The sequence below is a fragment of the Hakea prostrata genome, chromosome 4 (assembly GCF_041222555.1).
Source record: "Hakea prostrata isolate BN-2017 chromosome 4, UWA_Hpros_2, whole genome shotgun sequence".
NCBI lineage: Eukaryota > Viridiplantae > Streptophyta > Magnoliopsida > Proteales > Proteaceae > Hakea > Hakea prostrata.
Window position 1 is genome coordinate 13444659 of NC_142603.1, and position 18775 is coordinate 13463433.

The following is an 18775-nucleotide window of genomic DNA, read 5'->3' on the forward strand; positions in this document are numbered from 1 at the left end:
CATCAACAAAAGAAGCAATGTGCAACACTATAAGCAAGCTATAGTGATAAGTGGACAATGGTTATTTAGACATTCGTTGCAACAATTACTTTGTCAACACTTAAATGTGGTAATGAGTAGGAAAGGTTCCCACAATATGGATGAGTGCAAGTAAATAAGCTTAGTCCATAAGGAATTTATTCCAAATTGAAAGAAGTAGAAGAACTTAAAGTAGACCTAAGATAATATTAAGATAAGTGGTGAGAAGAATTTATGTATTGAGTCCATTTAGTTGAACTTCTTAGGACAAAGGCTTATTGATTGTTGTCGATGTTTATATGAGAATTATCAAAGATTAAAAGAAGTGTCACGAAAAAATGACCAAAGTTGTTAGTGGAAAGTCAACAAGGATAAGAAGGGATGTTTTGTATGGACGGAGATGTGATGCGATCAATGAAAAGAGATGTACAGGTACATCATACACTTTCATTTCAAGGTATTTTTGTTTACCTCTTAAATCTCAGTGTAACTTTTTACATAAATTTAAATATATGACAAGGCGTTTTCATCGATCCAAATAAATTCAAGCTCATGATTTTATGCTATAAGAGGTTGGCTTTGATGTCAGAAGGTTTCAAGATGAAGGGAGATGAAGGGAACCTATCAAAGAAAAAGTTGACCACCGACAAGTGACAACAACCTTTTTATATTTTTTTCAAAATGAAAATGTTGAAATTTTCCTCGAAAACCTTATCTTAAATCGGAATCTTCTATATTTAAGGATAAAGTATGATCCTGTTTAACGTCTCATCCATTATACATTTTAAGACGAAGATTTACCTCTAACCATTGACAAGGTAAATTCCTAAATATAAAAAAGACGAATACGGATAGTGTTATGGGGCAGAGGAGTCAGACTCTTCACATAATTTCCTCCGGTAAGACTCTTCATAGCAATGACCATTAATTTAATTTGTTTTTTTTGGTAGAAAAGTAATTTATTGAGTAGTAACCGATGATGCAGAGATGAAGTTATTGAGTCAATAAATGTAAAGTGGCCAAACAATAAGCCTTTCTGGCTAAAGTCTTGCTTGAGTGCTGTATAAGAAATGTAAAATACGTAAAATGAGACAAAATGAGCGGTGGAGATGAAACAACTTTAGATTTCAATCATAGGCAGTTCTGTGCTGCGTGGCACTGAAACAATTCGTTACTAACTACAGAGTCCGCTATTGTATTGCATTGCTGCGGTCCTATAACAAAAGAGAAAATTTAATCCTTAAATGAGAGAAATTATAATGAGATTAAAATAGATTAGCGGTGGGATTTGGAAATGGAACCACCGTAAGTATTGGTGGGGACACCATACCGTTTCATTATAAATATCCACGTGTCAAGAAAGAGAAAAAATGTTCTCTTTTTAGGTATATTCTTTTGTTGAGCATGGTACGTGGGTACATCGGATTGGTGATCGGTTTTGACCACCACAGTTGAAATTAAAACAGTATGCCACGTAGGCAAAAAGTGGACCCCACTCAGTGCCATCATGCATTCACGTCGTGGTAAGTAAGCCAGCTAGGTTAATTTATTAAAGTCAGGGTCATTAACCCCGCGAAGTCAGGCTATCAGGCTTCAGAGCCCAGGCACTAATTATAGTTACCTGCTTTAGATAGTGACAAATCATCACGAGACCAAAATACCCTTCACGTCTTACGCATTTAAATTCTAATTTGAAATTTTAAACTGGCATTACAGTAAAAAGGAGTATGAGCTGAACTGCGAAGGTGGAAGAGAAAAAGATAGTGGGCGAAAGTGATGTGATTCCGGTTGGTGGTTCGCGGGTCTCATTCAAATTTCAAGCACGCGTCGCACATAAAAGGAAGAGACGGCAGACAAAATTATAAAAGTAATACTGTCTAAGCAACGCCAGCCATCGCCATTAGAGCGAAATTTCTTCCGCGTTAAAAGGAATCTCAATGTCATCTTCGCATTCAAATCTCCTCTCACCGTATTCTGTGATGAGAATTGCAGACAATGCCGGGGTTAGGGTTTCACGAGAAGAAGCCATCGGGTTTCAGAATTAGAGACGACAGTCCTGATTCTGTTATCTTAAGTATCTTCTCTTCTACTTCTGGAAGTGCTAATCGTTCATATGTATCCGATGCTCATGATGAAGAAGCTCCGGTTTCTGAAATCTCCGAGGTAATCTTCAACTTTTCTCTATCATCTTCCATTTGTTAGTGCTGATGAACTCTTGGAAATTTTCATTTTTGGAACACCTGTGTCGCATTTGCATGCACATGCCGTCTATTTTCTCTCTTCCTTATTTTTTTTCCCTTTTTTGTTTCACTTCTTTGATCTTTACATTCGTCGGTGCGTGCTTTGTTTTTCCAACTGGAAAGTTCAGCATCGAACTGGAAATGGAGCTTTTGAGCTTTGAAATTGACACTCAATTTTGAAATTCACCGACTTGCTGATAGCAAAGATCTTTGATTTATCCAGCATTTGACAGGGAATAAGCGTGATTTCCGTTGGTGTTCGAGTGGCTCAGATTTAGATCCGAATAGACTAACACGCACAGTCTATAAGAACAGTCTCCCTGTCCCTGCTATAAAAGAAGAAAAGGCAAAAGGTACAGCCTACACTAATTCAAAGTTCAAACAAAAGCAAAAAAGTTTGTGGAAAAAATCAGACACATACGCCATGTGGCTTCCATTTTGGGATGACAGTTCTCTAAAACAGAGTCATTTTTACAGAACGAGAAGACGTAAGAGAGACAAAAGACGACAATTACGCCCTAAATCAACCCCAGAATTCTTTCTCCCAAGCTGTCAAAGGTACCAAAATTGTATTTTAAACTGATGAGGTTCCATTATTTCAACTCCGAACTCTAAAACGGTTTCTTCGCAGACTGTCAGAACAGGCGACTCAAATCTGATGCTACTACGGCTGTTAAAAGGTCGGGTAGGCGAAGACCTGCTTCACTTGATCTGAACAATGGAGCAAACGATGTCATCAGTTCTTCGCCGCAATTGGAAGGCGTGAAGAAGAACACAGTTTCTTCTCGCAAAACTGGTGTCTTGCCTAGTCCAGGAACGCCGACTTACCCGCACGGAAGTGTAGGGATGCAGAAAGGATGGAGCTCTGAACGGGTACCATTGCCAGTGAATGCCAACCGGAGGTATGGTACTGCTGCCCTCTTGCCTTTCAACAGTGGAAGGACTTTACCCTCCAAATGGGAAGATGCAGAAAGGTGGATTTGCAGCCCGGTTTCGGGAGATGGAGTGAACAGATCTTCATTGGCGCATCCTCAGCGGAAGCCGAAATCGAAAAGCGGGCCGCTTGGAGCAGCGGGAACCGCCTACTATTCTAGTTATTCGCCAGCTATGCCGATGTTTGAAAGCCGCAATGTTGCTAATTACACGGCAAGTTCTCCGTTTTCTGCAGGACCACTGTTAGCAGATGATTTCCCCCGTCGTAGTGGTGGGAGTGGGAATGGTGGCGGCGGCGGCGGTCCTCTTCTTGAGGGCCTGGACCCTAGCATGATGCGGTCAGCTAGCATTCATGGTTGTTCGGATATATTGAGCCTGTTATCGATGATGGGGGCAAAAGGTACACAATTCTTCATTTTGTCTAGGTTATTTTAGGCGTTTTATTTGCTGATTTTCTTTTTGTTGGCTTAATTCCTGAGGCTGAGTCGATTGGTTTTGGATTGCTCTGAGTGCGGTTGTTTCCTTCTAACACTCAGAACAAAGTTCTCCTCAGTCCCTCACCACCTTAGCAGGGACGAATGCTCTCTGATACCTTACGTAGGCTTGTTCTCATTGTAGGGAACGGGTGTGCAGTTTATTGTCATCAATGAAATTAGAGGAGCATGACCTACCCATTTACATTGTAGTTGAAGCCTTCAACACCTCACTAATACCGGATTGTTCTCCGAGGACCACCTTTATTGGATAGGTTTGGCTGGTAAATGACCAATTACAAAATAAAGAACTGGGCACATAATGCCTTTTCCTTTAAACAGTTCATCCTAGAGACCTTTTCAACCAGGTTCAATTTATTCTTGACATATTGGATCATCTCCAATGCGTACAAGTGCAAGAAATGCAAATTTGATTTCCCATCTTGATCTATCAAACAACCATTTCCAGATAAGCTTCCGCATCACAGCCAGGGTTGCAGACATAAAAGGATGAAGAACCGAATGAATCCATAAGCAAATAAGCAATAATATGTGCCATCCTACTACAGGTTTCCTATTTATCTTCCAAACCAACAGATTTGATTTGATATACCGCTAGGCAGTAATTTTCTCCTCCAAATTGAGTAAAACTCAATTAGCACCCAATTTTCAGCACCATACTTGTGTGTTGGCTATCACTGACAGCTTCTCTTTCCACCTGCCTTGAAGTGCCATCGTGAGTATTTCTAGATATTTCTTTTGATGCAAATCCCCTATGCCTCAATGTTCTAGGAGCCAGAACGGTCCACTCTTTTGGAATCCGAGGACTCCCCTCTCTCCTCAGTCTCCAATGGAGTTTGGAATATCCCGTCTACCTGCCTTCTTGACCTAGATCAGATCTGGCCCGTTCCTGCTCCCATATCCAATCCCCTTCCTCCTAACTGGGACACCCTCTTCTGGCTTCCTCCAGAAAGGGCTCCTTCTCTTTAGCTTATCCTTGGAACCTCACCTTCACCCTTTTCCCCTCCCCTAAGATTTATTGGAGCAACCTAGTTTTGGTTCAAAGGCCATATTCCCTGCCAAACCTTCATTGCCTGGAGAGCCTTATCCCATGGCTTGCCCACCCAATCCCTTCTCATGAGCTGATCAATCCAAGCCCCCATCTTGCATCTGTTGCCGTGAGTCAGAAGACTCTAACCACATTTTCTTGCTTGCCCCTTCTCTAAATCGATTTGGACCCAAGCCCTTGCCTCACATCTGGGTCGATGTAGAGAACTCAACCCTTTGAGACTGAGTGCCGCTGGCTCACCTATTCCTTTTTGAGGATCTTCTATTGCATTTACCCTGAGAAAGCTTGTATTTGGTGTGTGTTGCTCATATTTGGTTGGAGTGGAACCTTTGCACGATGGACCTCCAAGTCCAGATCTCTTGAGCAGATTTGGAAGGTCATCTGTAAAGAAGTTTGATCCAAGCACTCTCATCTTGTTCCCAATCTACAGAGACTCCCGAGGAACAAATTCATTACCTGGGAACTAGATACTTCTTTTTTATTGTCTCCTAGGGCCTGTTAGCCTAGTTTTCACCCCCCCATCCCTTCCATTTGTAATTTCTCCCTTTTGGACTGTAATATAAAAATTGTTCACCCAGAAAAGTCAGTTATGCCTGTTAACTACTTGATCTCATTGGAATATATATCATTAATTTCTTGGCTTTAATCTTTGGGAGGTGGGATCCAGGACATTGGATAAACCTTTTTTGATGCCCTCACCCTGCTTTAGGCTTTTGGCCATCCAGCCTAAATAAATGTACAAACTTTTGGCAAAGAATGGTTGGTGAATTTCGAAAAATTGAAGAATGTTGGGCAGAAAGATTGTTAAATGTAGAACAGTGAAAGAGTATGGTGTTGTGTGCTTTTCCCTCTCTTCTGCTTGACTCCATGAGATTGAATTCTCTCTAATCCTTGGCGTTCTTGGTTTTGGGGTTTTTCTATTTTTTACTAAATTCGATGTGCACATTTTAATGAAATTTCTCATTTGCTGTATTGATACCAAAAAGAGCCTTACCTGGTTACTGAACAATAACATTGGAGGCCCATACCTGCAATTGTTTGGGTTCTGGTGACTGAAGATGCCGTGAACTGTGAAGACCTATTAAGTTATTTCATTTTTGTTTTCGGGTGTTGCTTTTGGTGCTGAGCCTTGTGTTGCTGTAGAAGCATCATTATTATTCAGACCTGTCTGTACGATGTCTTATTGAAAACCAATCAATACCATGTATTCAAGCCTTGGCTTGGTGGTAAGATCTCCTACTGTCTGTTAGGAGATGAGCTATTCAATCCCAATTCATATTGCAGCGTTGAGAAGTGATTTTCCTACTCAAAAGAATAGCCTTTCAGATCCTAAGAGAGTAAAACTCCAACTAATTTCCTGTGTGTTGATTCTGCAGAAGCAAAACCTGATTGTACGAAGGATGCAACAACGATGATTTCTAGTGCTGTTTCAAGAAGGGATGTGGCAACACAGATGAGCCCTGAGGGTAGCACCCATTCATCTCCCAAGGAGAGGCCTTCATTCTTTCCCTCTTCCCTTTCCATGCTTCATCCCATTGTTGAGCTGCAGAGCCGCCATTCTTCCAAATCAGCAGTCAGGGATGTGCAGGTAGATGAGCGAGTCACTGTGGCAGGATGGTCCAGAAAAGATGGTACCCAAAGGCCTGAGAATGGGTCAGTGGATGCTGAGCACTGGAAAGAAGAAGCTGCAGAAGTTCAAGTTTCAGCTTGGGAAGTTGCTGATAAATCAAACTGCCAGTCAAAGTGTGCATCTTCTTCTCTTCTTTTTGATTTTGTACAATTTTTCACTCGACATATAAATTAGCTGGTAGCGAACACATTACATAATAGTGAATAATGCTTATAGGTATGACATGTATCATGTTCCTTTCAGGCTTAGTAGGGAGGAAGCCAAGATAACTGCATGGGAGAATTTGCAGAAAGCAAAGGCTGAAGAAGCAATACGGAAACTAGAGGTTCTCCTTTGATAATCTTTGTCTCTCTTTCTCGTTTTAAAGTAGAGATTTCTAGTTAAGAAAATGAGGGGCCCTATATGTTTGTTTGGTTCTTTAGGAAGCGTCAAAATCGAAATAAGGAAAAAGACATAACTATATGCTGAGATGGAGGTCACAGTATTTCAAAGCTGTTTTGAAATGAAAAAAGATGCTGTTATCTATCAATGCATATAGTAGAGGTTTTCTGATTGGGCCTACAAGGAACCTCCAGAGAAATAATTGCTCATTCATGCATAGAGATGGCCTGTCCAATTCTGACAAGCCATCTGAGAGGCAACCTTTCTAACTGAATTCTTTATCCTTTGTGAAGTCCAACATGGAGGTATCCTCAAGTCCATATGTGAAAGGAATTCCTCATAAAAATAATTAAAACATTTAGTCTTTATCTAATGGATTTAATAGAATACATCACTGAAAGTATGCTTCCATTGGCTGTGGTTCTAGGCCATGAATCTCTTTTGGATTATTAAATAATGAAAAAAATAAATAAATGTGAGATGCACTTCTATTTGCTGTTTTCAACACATAATTCTTCTCATGTCTGTGAGTGTGTTTTGTTCCTTTTTCCTCTTTTTTTTTGGGTGGGGTTTGGAAGAGCAAAAACAAAACCTGATGTTTCTTTGCTTAAGTGACGTGGAGGATCTCCTACTATGTTCTACCTAAAACTTGCCACATCATATGTGAGGCTAATAATTTTGAAAATCTTTGAGGAATCTCTGTGGCTGCTGTGTTTATAATTCATGCTCATGTACGCAAGAAAAGTTGTTCCTGTATTAATTTCTTCTCTTTCATTTGTGCCTGCATGTACATGTGGATTTTTTCACTATCATGTAGCCCCCTTCTCTGTAAGATAAATCGTGTAGGAGAATAATTGTGCTGTATATGTTCTCATTTGCCGGTTTTATTGATTAGAATGTGTGATTTAGGTGAAACTGGAGAAGAAGCGATCATCTTCAATGGACAAGATCATGAACAAACTGAGATCAGCTCAAAAGAAGGCACAAGAAATGAGGAAGTCAGTGTCATTGAGCCAGACCCCTCAGGTCCCTCGGAGTTCCAGTAGAGCTCTGTCTTTTAGTAAGACTAAGCATGTTGGTTCCTTAAGTGGTTGCTTCACCTGCCATGCCTTCTGATGATCATGCACTGAGTGGTTAATGTTTCTCTTCCTCTGAAATCCTGGTAACTTCCCTCTCTCATGCACACATGAAAGCCCATTCTTGTCTCATAAATTCAAAGTACTGTGCCTGATTGGCTGCTCACTGTTCTCAACAACATTTTGAACAGTGGCCTTTGTTTTTGACCCAACTGGAAAGGTTTGGTGTTAAACCATGATAAACTTGTGTTCAATTAGAATTGGCACTTAGTTGCTTCTTGGCAGTTTACTGAGTTGGAGTAAAAAATGATAAGCTTTTGTTGAATTGAGAATTGGCACTTAGTTTTGCTTCTTGCTTGTTGTCTTGTCCGTGACAATTTCTAGATTTGTCTGCGACATGTTCACTTCATACTTCTGAAAGAAAAATGAGGGAAATTTCTACTCTGATGGGGTCTATATAAGAAATTTACTAGCAGTGGAACAGTAGAGCCGCCAAAATGCTTATTGTCTCTTGTGCCTTCGGCCCCAGGAGAAGATGACCATAAACTTATGAAGAATGTCCCAATAAGATGGATGCTGAGTTTCCCACATCAACTGTCAACCTGCGTACATGGCACTATGCAGAACATCACGAACACCTATTACATACTTGAAAGTGGAGAATATTGAAACATTGGAGCGAACAGAGAATGGGGTTTCTTCTTACATAGGGCAGTGGGATCTTCTTTTCCTAGATAGGAGATCAACTTGGGTCTCCAAGTCTCCAAGTTTTCTAATTAACAATAGTTATCTGCTTGTAAGCTTATATCAGAGAAGTGTACCCAGAAATCATACGTCAGTGGTCATCTGAGAGTTGGATCGCTGTCCTATTCCTTATTAAGAAGATCTTAATTTTTTGTTTTTTACACCTGTGGTAATTTGTTTCCTATTATTTTGTTCCAATAAAAGTATGGTTTTTTTCTGGTCAGGTAGAGAAGAGAGAAGAAATTGCAGAGAACTAGAGAAGTGAGGGAGAGATTCGTCTTGGCATGGACTCTGGTATATATAATTCAGTTCTGCCGCAGCGTGAAGGATTAACTTCCAATGCCCAGCATGAGCAGCATTCATTCTGGATATGACGTATATGTAAAGAATGTAATAGTGGTTCAAATAATGGAAGTGTGTTTCTTGAATTCAAAGAAATAAGACGTTCGATTTAAGCATAGCATATGATAAATTCATCATCAACTAGAAAGTCTCCGGTCTATCAAATCAGCGAGTTGAATCATAGAACAAGAGAATAGCTTCTCGCTTCTACTTATATATTATCCCTTCAGTTATACATTTATTTTTTGGTAAGACCCTTCAATTATACATAAGATATATGTATATAAGCATCCATGAGGGTTATTTATGATTCGAGAGGAAGAACAGGCAGACAGTAGAGGACCATGAAGAAACAAATTATGACTTGGAGAGGGAAAAAATTTCAGACAGTAGAATAAGATGAAATAACGGAAAAGCGCAATGACTCGGATTTACATAAATCAGATAACCAAGGATTGGATAATGGCAGTCAGTCCTTCCTACTAAGGAGACTACCCTCCGAGCTAAAGAGAGCGCAACGTCATCACTCTCTAAGAATTAAAAGTAAACTTACAAGATAGTAGGACGAGAAATGGTTAATATGCTCCACAACACTAAGCAACGCAGTAGGGACCTGCACTTCAGAGTTAAGCATTCAAATAAGATCTTGACAATCACTTTCTACCATAATGTCATCTATGCCTTCACCTGCTGCAAGTAGTAACCCTTCCCTTGATCTCAGAGCTTCACCATCCACAATAGATTTGAAAGCATATGGAATGGAATAGAAGACGTTGCAATGAAGACCCCTGCTGCCTCACTAATAACACATCACAAGCCACCCTCGCTGCATGTTCTTTAAAGGTGCATCAACATTAAGCTTGAAATACCTCGAAGGAGGAGGAACCCAAAACTGCTGTTTGTCTTCCTTTACCTCCAAAGCCTGAGAGAGCACTATTTGCAGACGCAGACGAATTAGAGAACTCCAAGGCACTTTTAATTGCTTGTTTCACTATCTCCATTGGAAGCAGTCTCTTTCCTTCGAACAACAACATATTCCTTGCTGTCCACAGTTGCCAACAAATATGAGCAGCCAAGCTTGACATTTGTTGCTTTACCTTCTTATCTGCTCCCATTTTACTCCATGTCTCTATGAAACAAGGAAGAGAAATGTTAGTAGCTGGGGGTGCAAAGCCAAGAGGGGATAAGAGCCACTCAAGCCTAACAACATGATAATCCAACAAAACATAGTCTATAGTTTCCTCTTCCTCCCCACACCAAGGGCAACAAGAATGGACATTAATGTTTCTAATTTTCAAGGCTGAAACAGTAGCCAAACCTCCAGACAAAAGCCCTCCATAGAAAAAAACATTGAATTTTGGGTAGAACTTTAATCTTTCATATAACTTTCCAAACTTCCTTTGGAATTTGCATTTGAGCTAGCTCTGTCCCTCTAAGGTTGGTAGTATTCCTATCAGTAATATCACACAACATATGATAGGCTTTTATGTCAATACTTAACTTTGGTTTCTTGATGACAGGAGTGTCTTTGATACATTTTCACCCTGTAAAGGTCTGATCATAATTTAGTCCCCTTTCCCAAACAATAGAATGTGTTTGCCAATTCATATATATGATTTTCAAAATGACTCATTCTTACAGTGTGCTGGAAGTTCTAATGACCAAAGTAATTGATTAGATGCTATTGGGAGTTCTCATGAATGGTGCATTCAGAAATGTATGGTGGGGTGCCTACCAGAAAATAACCAACTTAAACTGGTGACTCGTGGTCTACTAGAATGTTTCAATTATGTGATTCAAAATGGTATCTATATGAGCAATAGCAAAATTATCAGAGCAATAGCAAAATTATCCCACAACATCTCCCACATCCGAAACATCAATGGCCAATTGAGATGGTGGAAGAATTGCTTTGCTTGGCAAAAATTGCTATTGATGTTAGTTTTGAGTCGATCAAGAACGAGGCTGTTCAAAATTGGTTTCTCACGGCTCTTTTTTATATCAATTATCATTCTCAACTACGAGAAATTTTTATTATTTTACATTGTTTGGCATTTATTATTAGTTTTATTTTTATTTAAAATAATAGAAAAACTTCCAAAATTTATAATAGACAAAATGTTTATTATGGATTATGGTGAAAATTTCATTCTCTTCATTTATGCGTAGGTTTACTTAAAATTTTACAGTTAATATGAGGGTAAAATAGTCAATACACATTCTTTTAAAAAAACCATATTTTTTCTCTCTTGTCTCACTTACTCATCTTCATTATCTAATAATTTTTTATTTTGACATACTAAACTTATTTTTCATTCCTTAATTTATTTTGAACAAATAAATTAGATAGTTTAAAAGATGCCATTAATTTTAAGATACTCAGTGACTGGGTTGAAAAATCCATTATTTTCTTTCTATTCCTGAATTTTTATATTCAGTTAAGTGAACAGTTTATAAAATTGGATAAGAGAACCCGATCGGTTTCCAGTTTCGAAAGCGCATCGGCTGACTCAGCTCCAGCTTTTCTGAGTTTGTTTAATTCGTCGGATAAGAGAAAGACATTCTCCAGCCAGACAGGCCTCGTCACGGAACACAGAAGCGAGATGGAGAGGTGTGTGTTTTAATAGCTGTTGTGAAATTAATGTAAAATACTCAAAATCACAATCAGAGCGAACGAACGAACGAACGAGTGAGAGGAGAGGAGAGATGCAGAGCCTGAGAGTGTGCGCGAAGCGAGCAACTTCATCAATTGCTGTGGGAAGAAGTAGCTTCAGTCTTCTTCGTATTACAAGAGAGTATTCTTTGGGAGTTCTGCCAGACGGCTTCGACCGCAACTCCGATGCCTTCCTTCGTAACTCTACAGTCATGGACGACCTCATTTCCCATCTCCATTCTCACATCAATAAGGTTCTTTCATAGGCTCTCTTTAGCTCAGTTTTTGTCTCTGTGTTTGCCGACCGTTCAACAAGAATTGGGTTTCCGTTTGTTTTAGGTTATCTCTGGGGGCGGCGCTGAAGCTTTACGAAGAAACAAGAGTCGGAATAAGCTTCTTCCAAGAGAACGCATTGATCGCTTAATCGATCCTGGCTCCACTTTTCTCGAGCTATCACAGGTTCGAATCAATTCATATGGCCCATGTAGATTTTTTATTCAGATTTTTAAGTTTTGGGGATCAAATGCTATTCCAATCTTTTGACATGTAGTTTTCAGATCACTGCATAACAACTGTATCTAAAATGCATAGTGTTTGTAGTCTTTACACACATACAGAGATTCTTTCTGTAAAATTGTCCCTGATAACAGTATTGTAATTGTACACCTTCTGTATCGCTTATAGAAATTTCTATTTGCCTGGAAGACAGCAATTTATTGAGGATTGGTTCTTAGGTCCGCTCCATCGATTAAACAGATTTGATCAAGATGGAAGATTTGGTTGGATGATATATATGTCGTGCTATGAGCCATGACCTATTCATGTGTATGATTGGCACGTTGCTTCTCCAGATTTTCTGAGAACATGTGCCTTGTTATAGTATATTTATCTTAACATTTCTTCTAGAAGATTTGTGTTCTTGTTTCCTATTTTTGCTAGTCTCTTGTTTCTTAAGTTGGATTAGAAGAATGATGCTTTGAAAACACACCTTTAATTTTTGTTATTTTGGATTTGTCCATTTTTATGCTCGATGTATTTTTATTGCAAGTGCTCTTTCCCCCCCCCCTGTTTTTAAATTGCACATTCTTGATAAAGCTTGCAGGCCATGAACTGTATGAAGAATCCTTACCATCTGGAGGGATAATAACTGGAATAGGAACAGTGCATGGACGGCTTTGCATGTTTGTTGCTAATGACCCCACTGTCAAGGGGGGAACATATTATCCCATCACTGTTAAAAAACACCTCAGAGCACAAGAAATTGCTTCCCAATGCAATTTACCATGTCTCTATCTTGTTGACAGTGGAGGTGCTAACCTTCCAAGACAGGCAGATGTCTTTCCTGACAGGGATAATTTTGGTAGAATTTTCTACAACCAAGCCCAAATGTCTGCACAAGGTATTCCTCAAATTGCACTGGTTTTGGGTTCTTGCACAGCTGGAGGTGCTTATATTCCTGCAATGGCTGATGAAAGTGTAATAGTCAAAGGAAATGGTACTATATTTTTGGCTGGGCCTCCTCTAGTGAAGGTTAGTTCTGGTGCTCTGGGACTCTTCATGTTCCAATTCCTGCTATTTTCTATAACTTCTTTATTTGTGATTTGGATCCTTTCTTTGGAACCGTATCTTTCGATTATAGGGTGTGTCTGAAGGCGCAATTTTGGTAGGCTGCGACAGGAGAGGAGGTTTCAGCAGAGGATTTGGGTGGTGCGAGCATGCATTGCAAGGTATCAGGTGTCTCTGATCATTTTGCTGAAGGTACTGTCCATCTTCCTTTTGCTCTCTCTGGCCTATAGTGGAGGTTTCCTGGTGTTTATTCTCTATACATCCACAATGCATTGACTCATGCTTCAAACTTCCACCTAACTAGTTGGTAATGTATAAATTGGAATAGCATAAATATCTCTATAGTGTACATAAAGGGAACTAGTTTAAATAGCTCTTCTTTACTTTGCTTCCCTGAGTTTTAGATGACTTGAAAATGAAAAGTTCCACTTCCTTCTCTTATCGTGTTCATTAAGCAAGAAAAAGAGCCAATGGTAGTGGTCAAAGGTTACTCACGAATTTACAATAGTGGGAGTGTCCTTACAGTGAGCATGCTGTCCCAGTATTACTGTAGCAATAAGGACAACTAATGCCAAGTAGGAATGTGTATCTATTTCCAAAATCCTCTCCAGCAGGAGAGAAAAAAAAATGGAGGGGGGGGGGGGAAGGGAATGGTAAAAGAAAGAAAAGGAAATCTATGTTTGGTGTAACAGCTGGTCTTCCTTTGTTAAAGGCCTAATCTTCCAGTTATTTTTCCTGATTTTCAAAAAACTTGAATGTTAATCATAAGGGCAAGTAACATATATGTATATTTACATATTGTTTTTGGTGACTCTTGAGAAACAACCCCCACTTGCATGCTTGATTATTTATTGACTCAGTGTCTTGATTGTAGACGAGTTGCATGGACTTTCCATTGGAAGGAATATTGTTAAGAACTTGTACATGGCTGGAAAACAAGGAATCATATCAAATGGTGCCACTGATTTTAAAGATCCAATATATGATGTGAAGGAGCTCCGTTCCATTGCACCAACAGACCTCAGGCAATCTTTTGACATCCGATCAGTAATTGCCCGTATTGTTGATGGAAGTGAATTTGATGAATTCAAGAAGTTGTATGGCACTGTGAGGGCATTTTCAATCACCTGTCTTGCAAATGTTTTTGTTTGTTGTTCCAAAGCATTGTAACTTTTTACATCTTCTGTTCAGACTCTTGTAACAGGTTTTGGAAGAATCTTTGGACAACCTGTCGGAATTATTGGAAACAATGGAATTTTGTTTACAGAGTCTGCTCTAAAAGGGGCCCACTTCATAGAGTTATGTACTCAGCGTAACATTCCTTTGATATTTCTTCAGAATATTACTGGATTTATGGTAAATTCTTCTTCTTTGTCTTCAATCAGCTTCTTATTTATTTTTATGTGTCTCTAACAGTATGTAACAAGATGGGTGCACATCAGAGTGACTCAAATCTGTCATTGAATTTGTGCATTCTGTAAAATACGGCAAACAACTGAGCAGTGGCTTCCCTTTTTGGTGGTGGTCTTCTCATATGATGTTGTGGATTTCACTGAAAATTTTCTTCTTTGAAGTGAGGTTGAAAAACAAATAGTCTGTCTAATGACATATAATAAGGTTTACTTACCTAAGAGCTAAAAGGGGGAAGGAAGGGGATAGAGCTTCGACATGGAGCTGGTTGTTGGCTACTTTTCTTTGTTCAGCTTAGCTTGTTTGCTTGGCAGTCTTGGTCACTTCTAGTTAAGCTCCATGTGACCTTCTTAATAAGTTTCAGATTGTGTTTTTCCAAGTTTCCTGCTATCAAATGATATAATGTTAATTTTATCTTCCATTAGTTTGAATCCAATTGCCTTGTTGTTTCATGTGATGTAAATTTTTGAAGTTTCAGACGCAACATGTTGAAGTTATTTATGTTTTTGTGGACCAAGCTTTTCCTCCTTTGTGTTATGAAAGTAAATTTTAAAAAACAGAAGGGGAGTGGGGGTGGGGAAGGGGGCATTGCCATCAAGTGCTAGGCCATCGCCAGCTCTCTACCTCTCTTATCACTCTCTCCCCCCCCCCCTCTTTGGCAACCTCCATCTCTGTCTCTCTCTTCCCTCTCTTCCTTCTCTCACTCTCTCTCATTCTCTTTCTCCCTTCTCCAACAAGTCTCCATTGTTGTCTCTCTGTCTCTCTCTTCCCTCTCTTATTTCTCCTTTTGCACTTTTTTACTTTGTTGTAAGGCTTGGTGCTGCATGTTGAGCCCTCTCGGTTCTCATGTGTATCTCCCTCCCTCTTCTTTCCTTTGGTAATGAACTTTTTATTCATTCAAAAAAGGTTTTAAAAACAGCATGAGTGTGCAACATGCTTTCTTCTTAATCTCTTTAGCATATAGGCCATTGAGTCAATACTTGCCCCTGAAAGGATCAATCATGTGATGTTGTCGCTGAGTGTATCAGGTTTGTGCTAGAAAAACCATACTCGTAAAGTCAATCCCTGCTTAGGTGGATCCGTATTTTTTGCTACACCATCATCACCCTCGCCTTGTCACATCTACCAGGATGTAACTAGGATTGGTAGATGCAACTAGGATTCGCTACTTGCCTAGTTGCATCCTGGCATGCCATTTCACTTTGCATAAGCATTAGTATCTGTCAATAACTATGCATTTAAGAGTACATGATCCAAGGGTACTGTGGGGTTACGCTTGAGTCCTGTGTAATATTTAGTTTCCGTCTACTTGTAAACCTGTGGGGATGTGGCTGAGTTGTTGTATATTTAATCTTGGAGACAAATCTGCAAGGTTGGCATCCAATGAGTATACCAACCATGGTTTAGCCACCAAGGCTTCCAGAATCACCATAGAACCAAAGGCTCAAATACAGAAGTTTTCTCAGGTAAAATTTTCCATGAGGGTTTATACTTGTACATATATTTATAACCTTTCCTATAACTCTGACTTTGGGACATAGAAACTCTAAAATAGAATGTTACTCCCGATCCCGCAAGGTCCTTCATATTTAGACTAGTAGTATGGGACAATAAGTCTTTTACAATGGAAAACCCAAAAGTACCTTGGTTTACAACCCATAAATCCATTTGGGACCTAAAATTGACTGAACTTGAAAATCTCGAATTACTGGTATTGGTTTGAACCAGTTGAACCAAAGTGCTGGAAAAATCCATTTTTTGTCTTCTGTTTTTTTTCTTTCTGAAAATTTATTTCACTATTTAAGATTCCTAATAAAAATGGTTTTAACTTCCTTCAATTTGGACATTCTACAGCTGAGCTGCCAATACTCCTGTTTCTTAAAAATGATGGCATTTTTATCTAAAAAGTAGGGCGTACTGCAATCTCCAATTAAATCCTCTCTAAACAAATGCTAGTCTTTATTTGTCTGTTGGGTTCTCTTTGAAAAGAGATAACACGTTTTCACTTTTGTCTCATCTATTTGGTTAAATTATCTCCAACTTCCTCTATTTTTTGGGGAGGAAGCACTGTTTATGTTGAAAGCACATTCAAACTGAAATTTTTAGATATGCAGACTGCACATCATTTTTCATTGTTTCAATTCATTCATTGGACAGGTTGGGTCAAGATCTGAGGCAAGCGGGATTGCCAAAGCTGGAGCAAAAATGGTGATGGCAGTTTCCTGTGCAAAGGTTAGACTGAACCTGTTTCTTTATGTCCATTTGGAAATGTTTTGCTTCTCTATAATTAGGTCTCCAAGTCATCCCCTTCACCAAACCTGTTTCCCATGAAATCCTTTAGAGATCTACTGATCTATACAATCAGGGCAGGGACATGTTGTTTAAGCCAATTTTGGGAGGGCGCTAGGGGCTTTTGCACACCAAACAAAACAACTACCTAATCTGGAGGGTTACACCCACACAATTGTGCGAGGCAAGGAAGGTCTTGGGTTTTGACAACCCTCCCCACTGCCATCCTGGTCGCTGTTGTTAGTGTTAGGCATTAGTAGGTCTGGGTCATCGTCTTGTTTTAGGACTCTTTGCTTTAAGCATGGGTACTTTGTTCTAGAATCTTAAGGCACCGTTTGTTTGCTAGAATAAAGGTGGGGTGGGAAAAAGTTTGAAAAAACAAACTTTTTCATGAAATCCCTAAAGTGTGGTTTGTTTGGTTCATGGGGTGGGAAAGCTGGTAGACAAGCTTCCTTAAATTTAAGGAAGCTTGTAGGAAGCTTGTCTGGTGAGGTGGCATGTTAATTTTCCCACCTCATGCCTTTTCAAAATCCCATAAATTAGGTGAGATTTTGTGAAAAAGTGTGAAAAACAACAAAGTGGGACCCACATTTAACACTTTTTCACAAAAGCCCTTCCTTCCCTTTCCTTCTCCCTCACTCCATTACATATGGGGCCCACATGTTTTTTTTCCCACCCCACCTTTGCAAACAAATGCAGCCTAAGAGAATTCTATTTTTCCCATTTTTTTCTTCTTTCCCAGTTTTGAGTGTTCTGTTGTATTGCTTGGGCTTTGTTTTATATATTTGCATGTACTACTCCCCCCTCCCTCCTCCCCCCGCCCCCCAAGGAGTACTCTCCGTATGTAGTATATATACATGATGGAGAGTACTCCTTGGAAGGTACATGATCAGTCATTTGTATTGACTGTTGTATGTTATAAATTTGGGTGTAGGACATCTATGTTTCTAATCTAGTTATTCTGATGTATTTCACGTGCATTCTGATGGCTTGTTCAGGTCCCTAAAATAACAATCATGATTGGTGGAAGCTTTGGTGCTGGTAACTATGGAATGTGTGGGCGTGCGTATAGTCCTAATTTCCTGTTCCTTTGGCCGACTGCCAGGATCTCTGTGATGGGTGGCCCCCAGGTAGCTCTCGTTACTCAGGCCAGAACATTTTTGTATTAATTCTTAAGTGGTGCTAGACCAGCACACTTTCAAAGGTTATTTACATATTTTCAATTTTTTTGGGTTCAATCTGAAGGCTGCTGGTGTCTTGGCTCAAATTGAAAGGAGCAACAAGAAAAGGCAAGGAATTGAGGTAAACTTGTTAAGAACTTAGAAGTTACGATATCTTATATATGACCAAACATTAAGAGGGCAATTCATCTGTATCAGTGGGATCAAGAAGAAGAGGAGAAATTCAAGGCTAGAGTTGTGGAAGCATATGAGAAAGAAGGAAGTCCTTACTACTCCACTGCAAGACTCTGGGATGATGGTATAATTGATCCTGCAGACACACGGAAAGTTCTAGGTCTCTGCCTCTCAGCCTCCATGAAACTTGTCCCTGAAGAGACTAAGTATGGTGTATTCAGAATGTAAGTCCTCGCTCTAGCAGGATATTTTTTCAGTCACAAGCACTACAGTGGATTCACTAGATGGTAAACATGTAACTAGGCAACAAGGCTCTTCCACTCTGTTGGAATATGATCTAATAAGAAGCATGTCTGGTCAATGCAAGAGAACCAAGAATTAATAAAATCATCATCACATATTCTCTCCTTCTACTTCCTGGCATGTTCAACATGATTCGCCACCATCTATTCTAGGATGGATCTTAAGGGTGAGTATCATTGAAATAATGAAATTGAAACCTAAGAAAGAGCTGAGTTGCCAAAAATTACCTCATTACTAAGAAATAATGAATTGAAACCTTCTTGGGTCAATCTGTTTGGAGTGTTTTTTTTTCT

General features: G+C 39.4%; 2 protein-coding genes across 5 annotated transcripts; both read left to right on the top strand.

Moving 5' to 3' along the window:
- Nucleotides 1–1805: 1805 nt before the first annotated feature.
- Nucleotides 1806–9387, top strand: LOC149018027 (uncharacterized). 4 transcript variants are annotated; one of them, XM_089152361.1, is made up of 8 exons: nucleotides 1806–2181; nucleotides 2482–2611; nucleotides 2736–2816; nucleotides 2890–3591; nucleotides 6110–6476; nucleotides 6607–6688; nucleotides 7654–7906; nucleotides 8793–9387. In XM_089152361.1, the coding sequence occupies exons 1-7, from the start codon at nucleotides 2014–2016 to the stop codon at nucleotides 7858–7860; spliced, it is 1737 nt and encodes a 578-aa protein (XP_089008487.1). In that variant the 5' UTR covers nucleotides 1806–2013; the 3' UTR covers nucleotides 7861–7906; nucleotides 8793–9387. The 4 variants fall into 4 exon arrangements, with proteins under 4 accessions (XP_089008487.1, XP_089008486.1, XP_089008488.1 ...); XM_089152360.1 differs by lacking the exon at nucleotides 8793–9387 and adding an exon at nucleotides 8205–8777; XM_089152362.1 differs by lacking the exon at nucleotides 8793–9387 and adding an exon at nucleotides 8350–8777.
- A 2008-nt stretch (nucleotides 9388–11395) lies between these two features.
- Nucleotides 11396–18754, top strand: MCCB (3-methylcrotonyl-CoA carboxylase). Its single transcript, XM_089152363.1, has 10 exons — nucleotides 11396–11813; nucleotides 11899–12018; nucleotides 12655–13089; nucleotides 13227–13317; nucleotides 14000–14232; nucleotides 14317–14481; nucleotides 16693–16767; nucleotides 17823–17954; nucleotides 18070–18126; nucleotides 18204–18754. Exons 1-10 carry the CDS (start codon nucleotides 11613–11615, stop codon nucleotides 18405–18407), a joined length of 1713 nt encoding a protein of 570 aa, XP_089008489.1. The 5' UTR covers nucleotides 11396–11612; the 3' UTR covers nucleotides 18408–18754.
- Nucleotides 18755–18775: the final 21 nt, after the last annotated feature.

What these genes read in the sequence shown, in the direction of transcription:
- LOC149018027 (XM_089152361.1), top strand. Translation starts at nt 2,014, where the DNA reads ATGCCGGGGTTAGGGTTTCACGAGAAGAAGCCATCGGGTTTCAGAATT. An exon ending in CGGTTTCTGAAATCTCCGAG is followed by an intron (nt 2,182 to 2,481) that starts GTAATCTTCAAC and finishes TGATTTATCCAG; the next exon opens with CATTTGACAGGGAATAAGCG. An exon ending in ATCGATGATGGGGGCAAAAG is followed by an intron (nt 3,592 to 6,109) that starts GTACACAATTCT and finishes TTGATTCTGCAG; the next exon opens with AAGCAAAACCTGATTGTACG.
- MCCB (XM_089152363.1), top strand. Translation starts at nt 11,613, where the DNA reads ATGCAGAGCCTGAGAGTGTGCGCGAAGCGAGCAACTTCATCAATTGCT. An exon ending in CTCTGATCATTTTGCTGAAG is followed by an intron (nt 13,318 to 13,999) that starts GTACTGTCCATC and finishes TCTTGATTGTAG; the next exon opens with ACGAGTTGCATGGACTTTCC. An exon ending in AGAAAAGGCAAGGAATTGAG is followed by an intron (nt 18,127 to 18,203) that starts GTAAACTTGTTA and finishes CATCTGTATCAG; the next exon opens with TGGGATCAAGAAGAAGAGGA.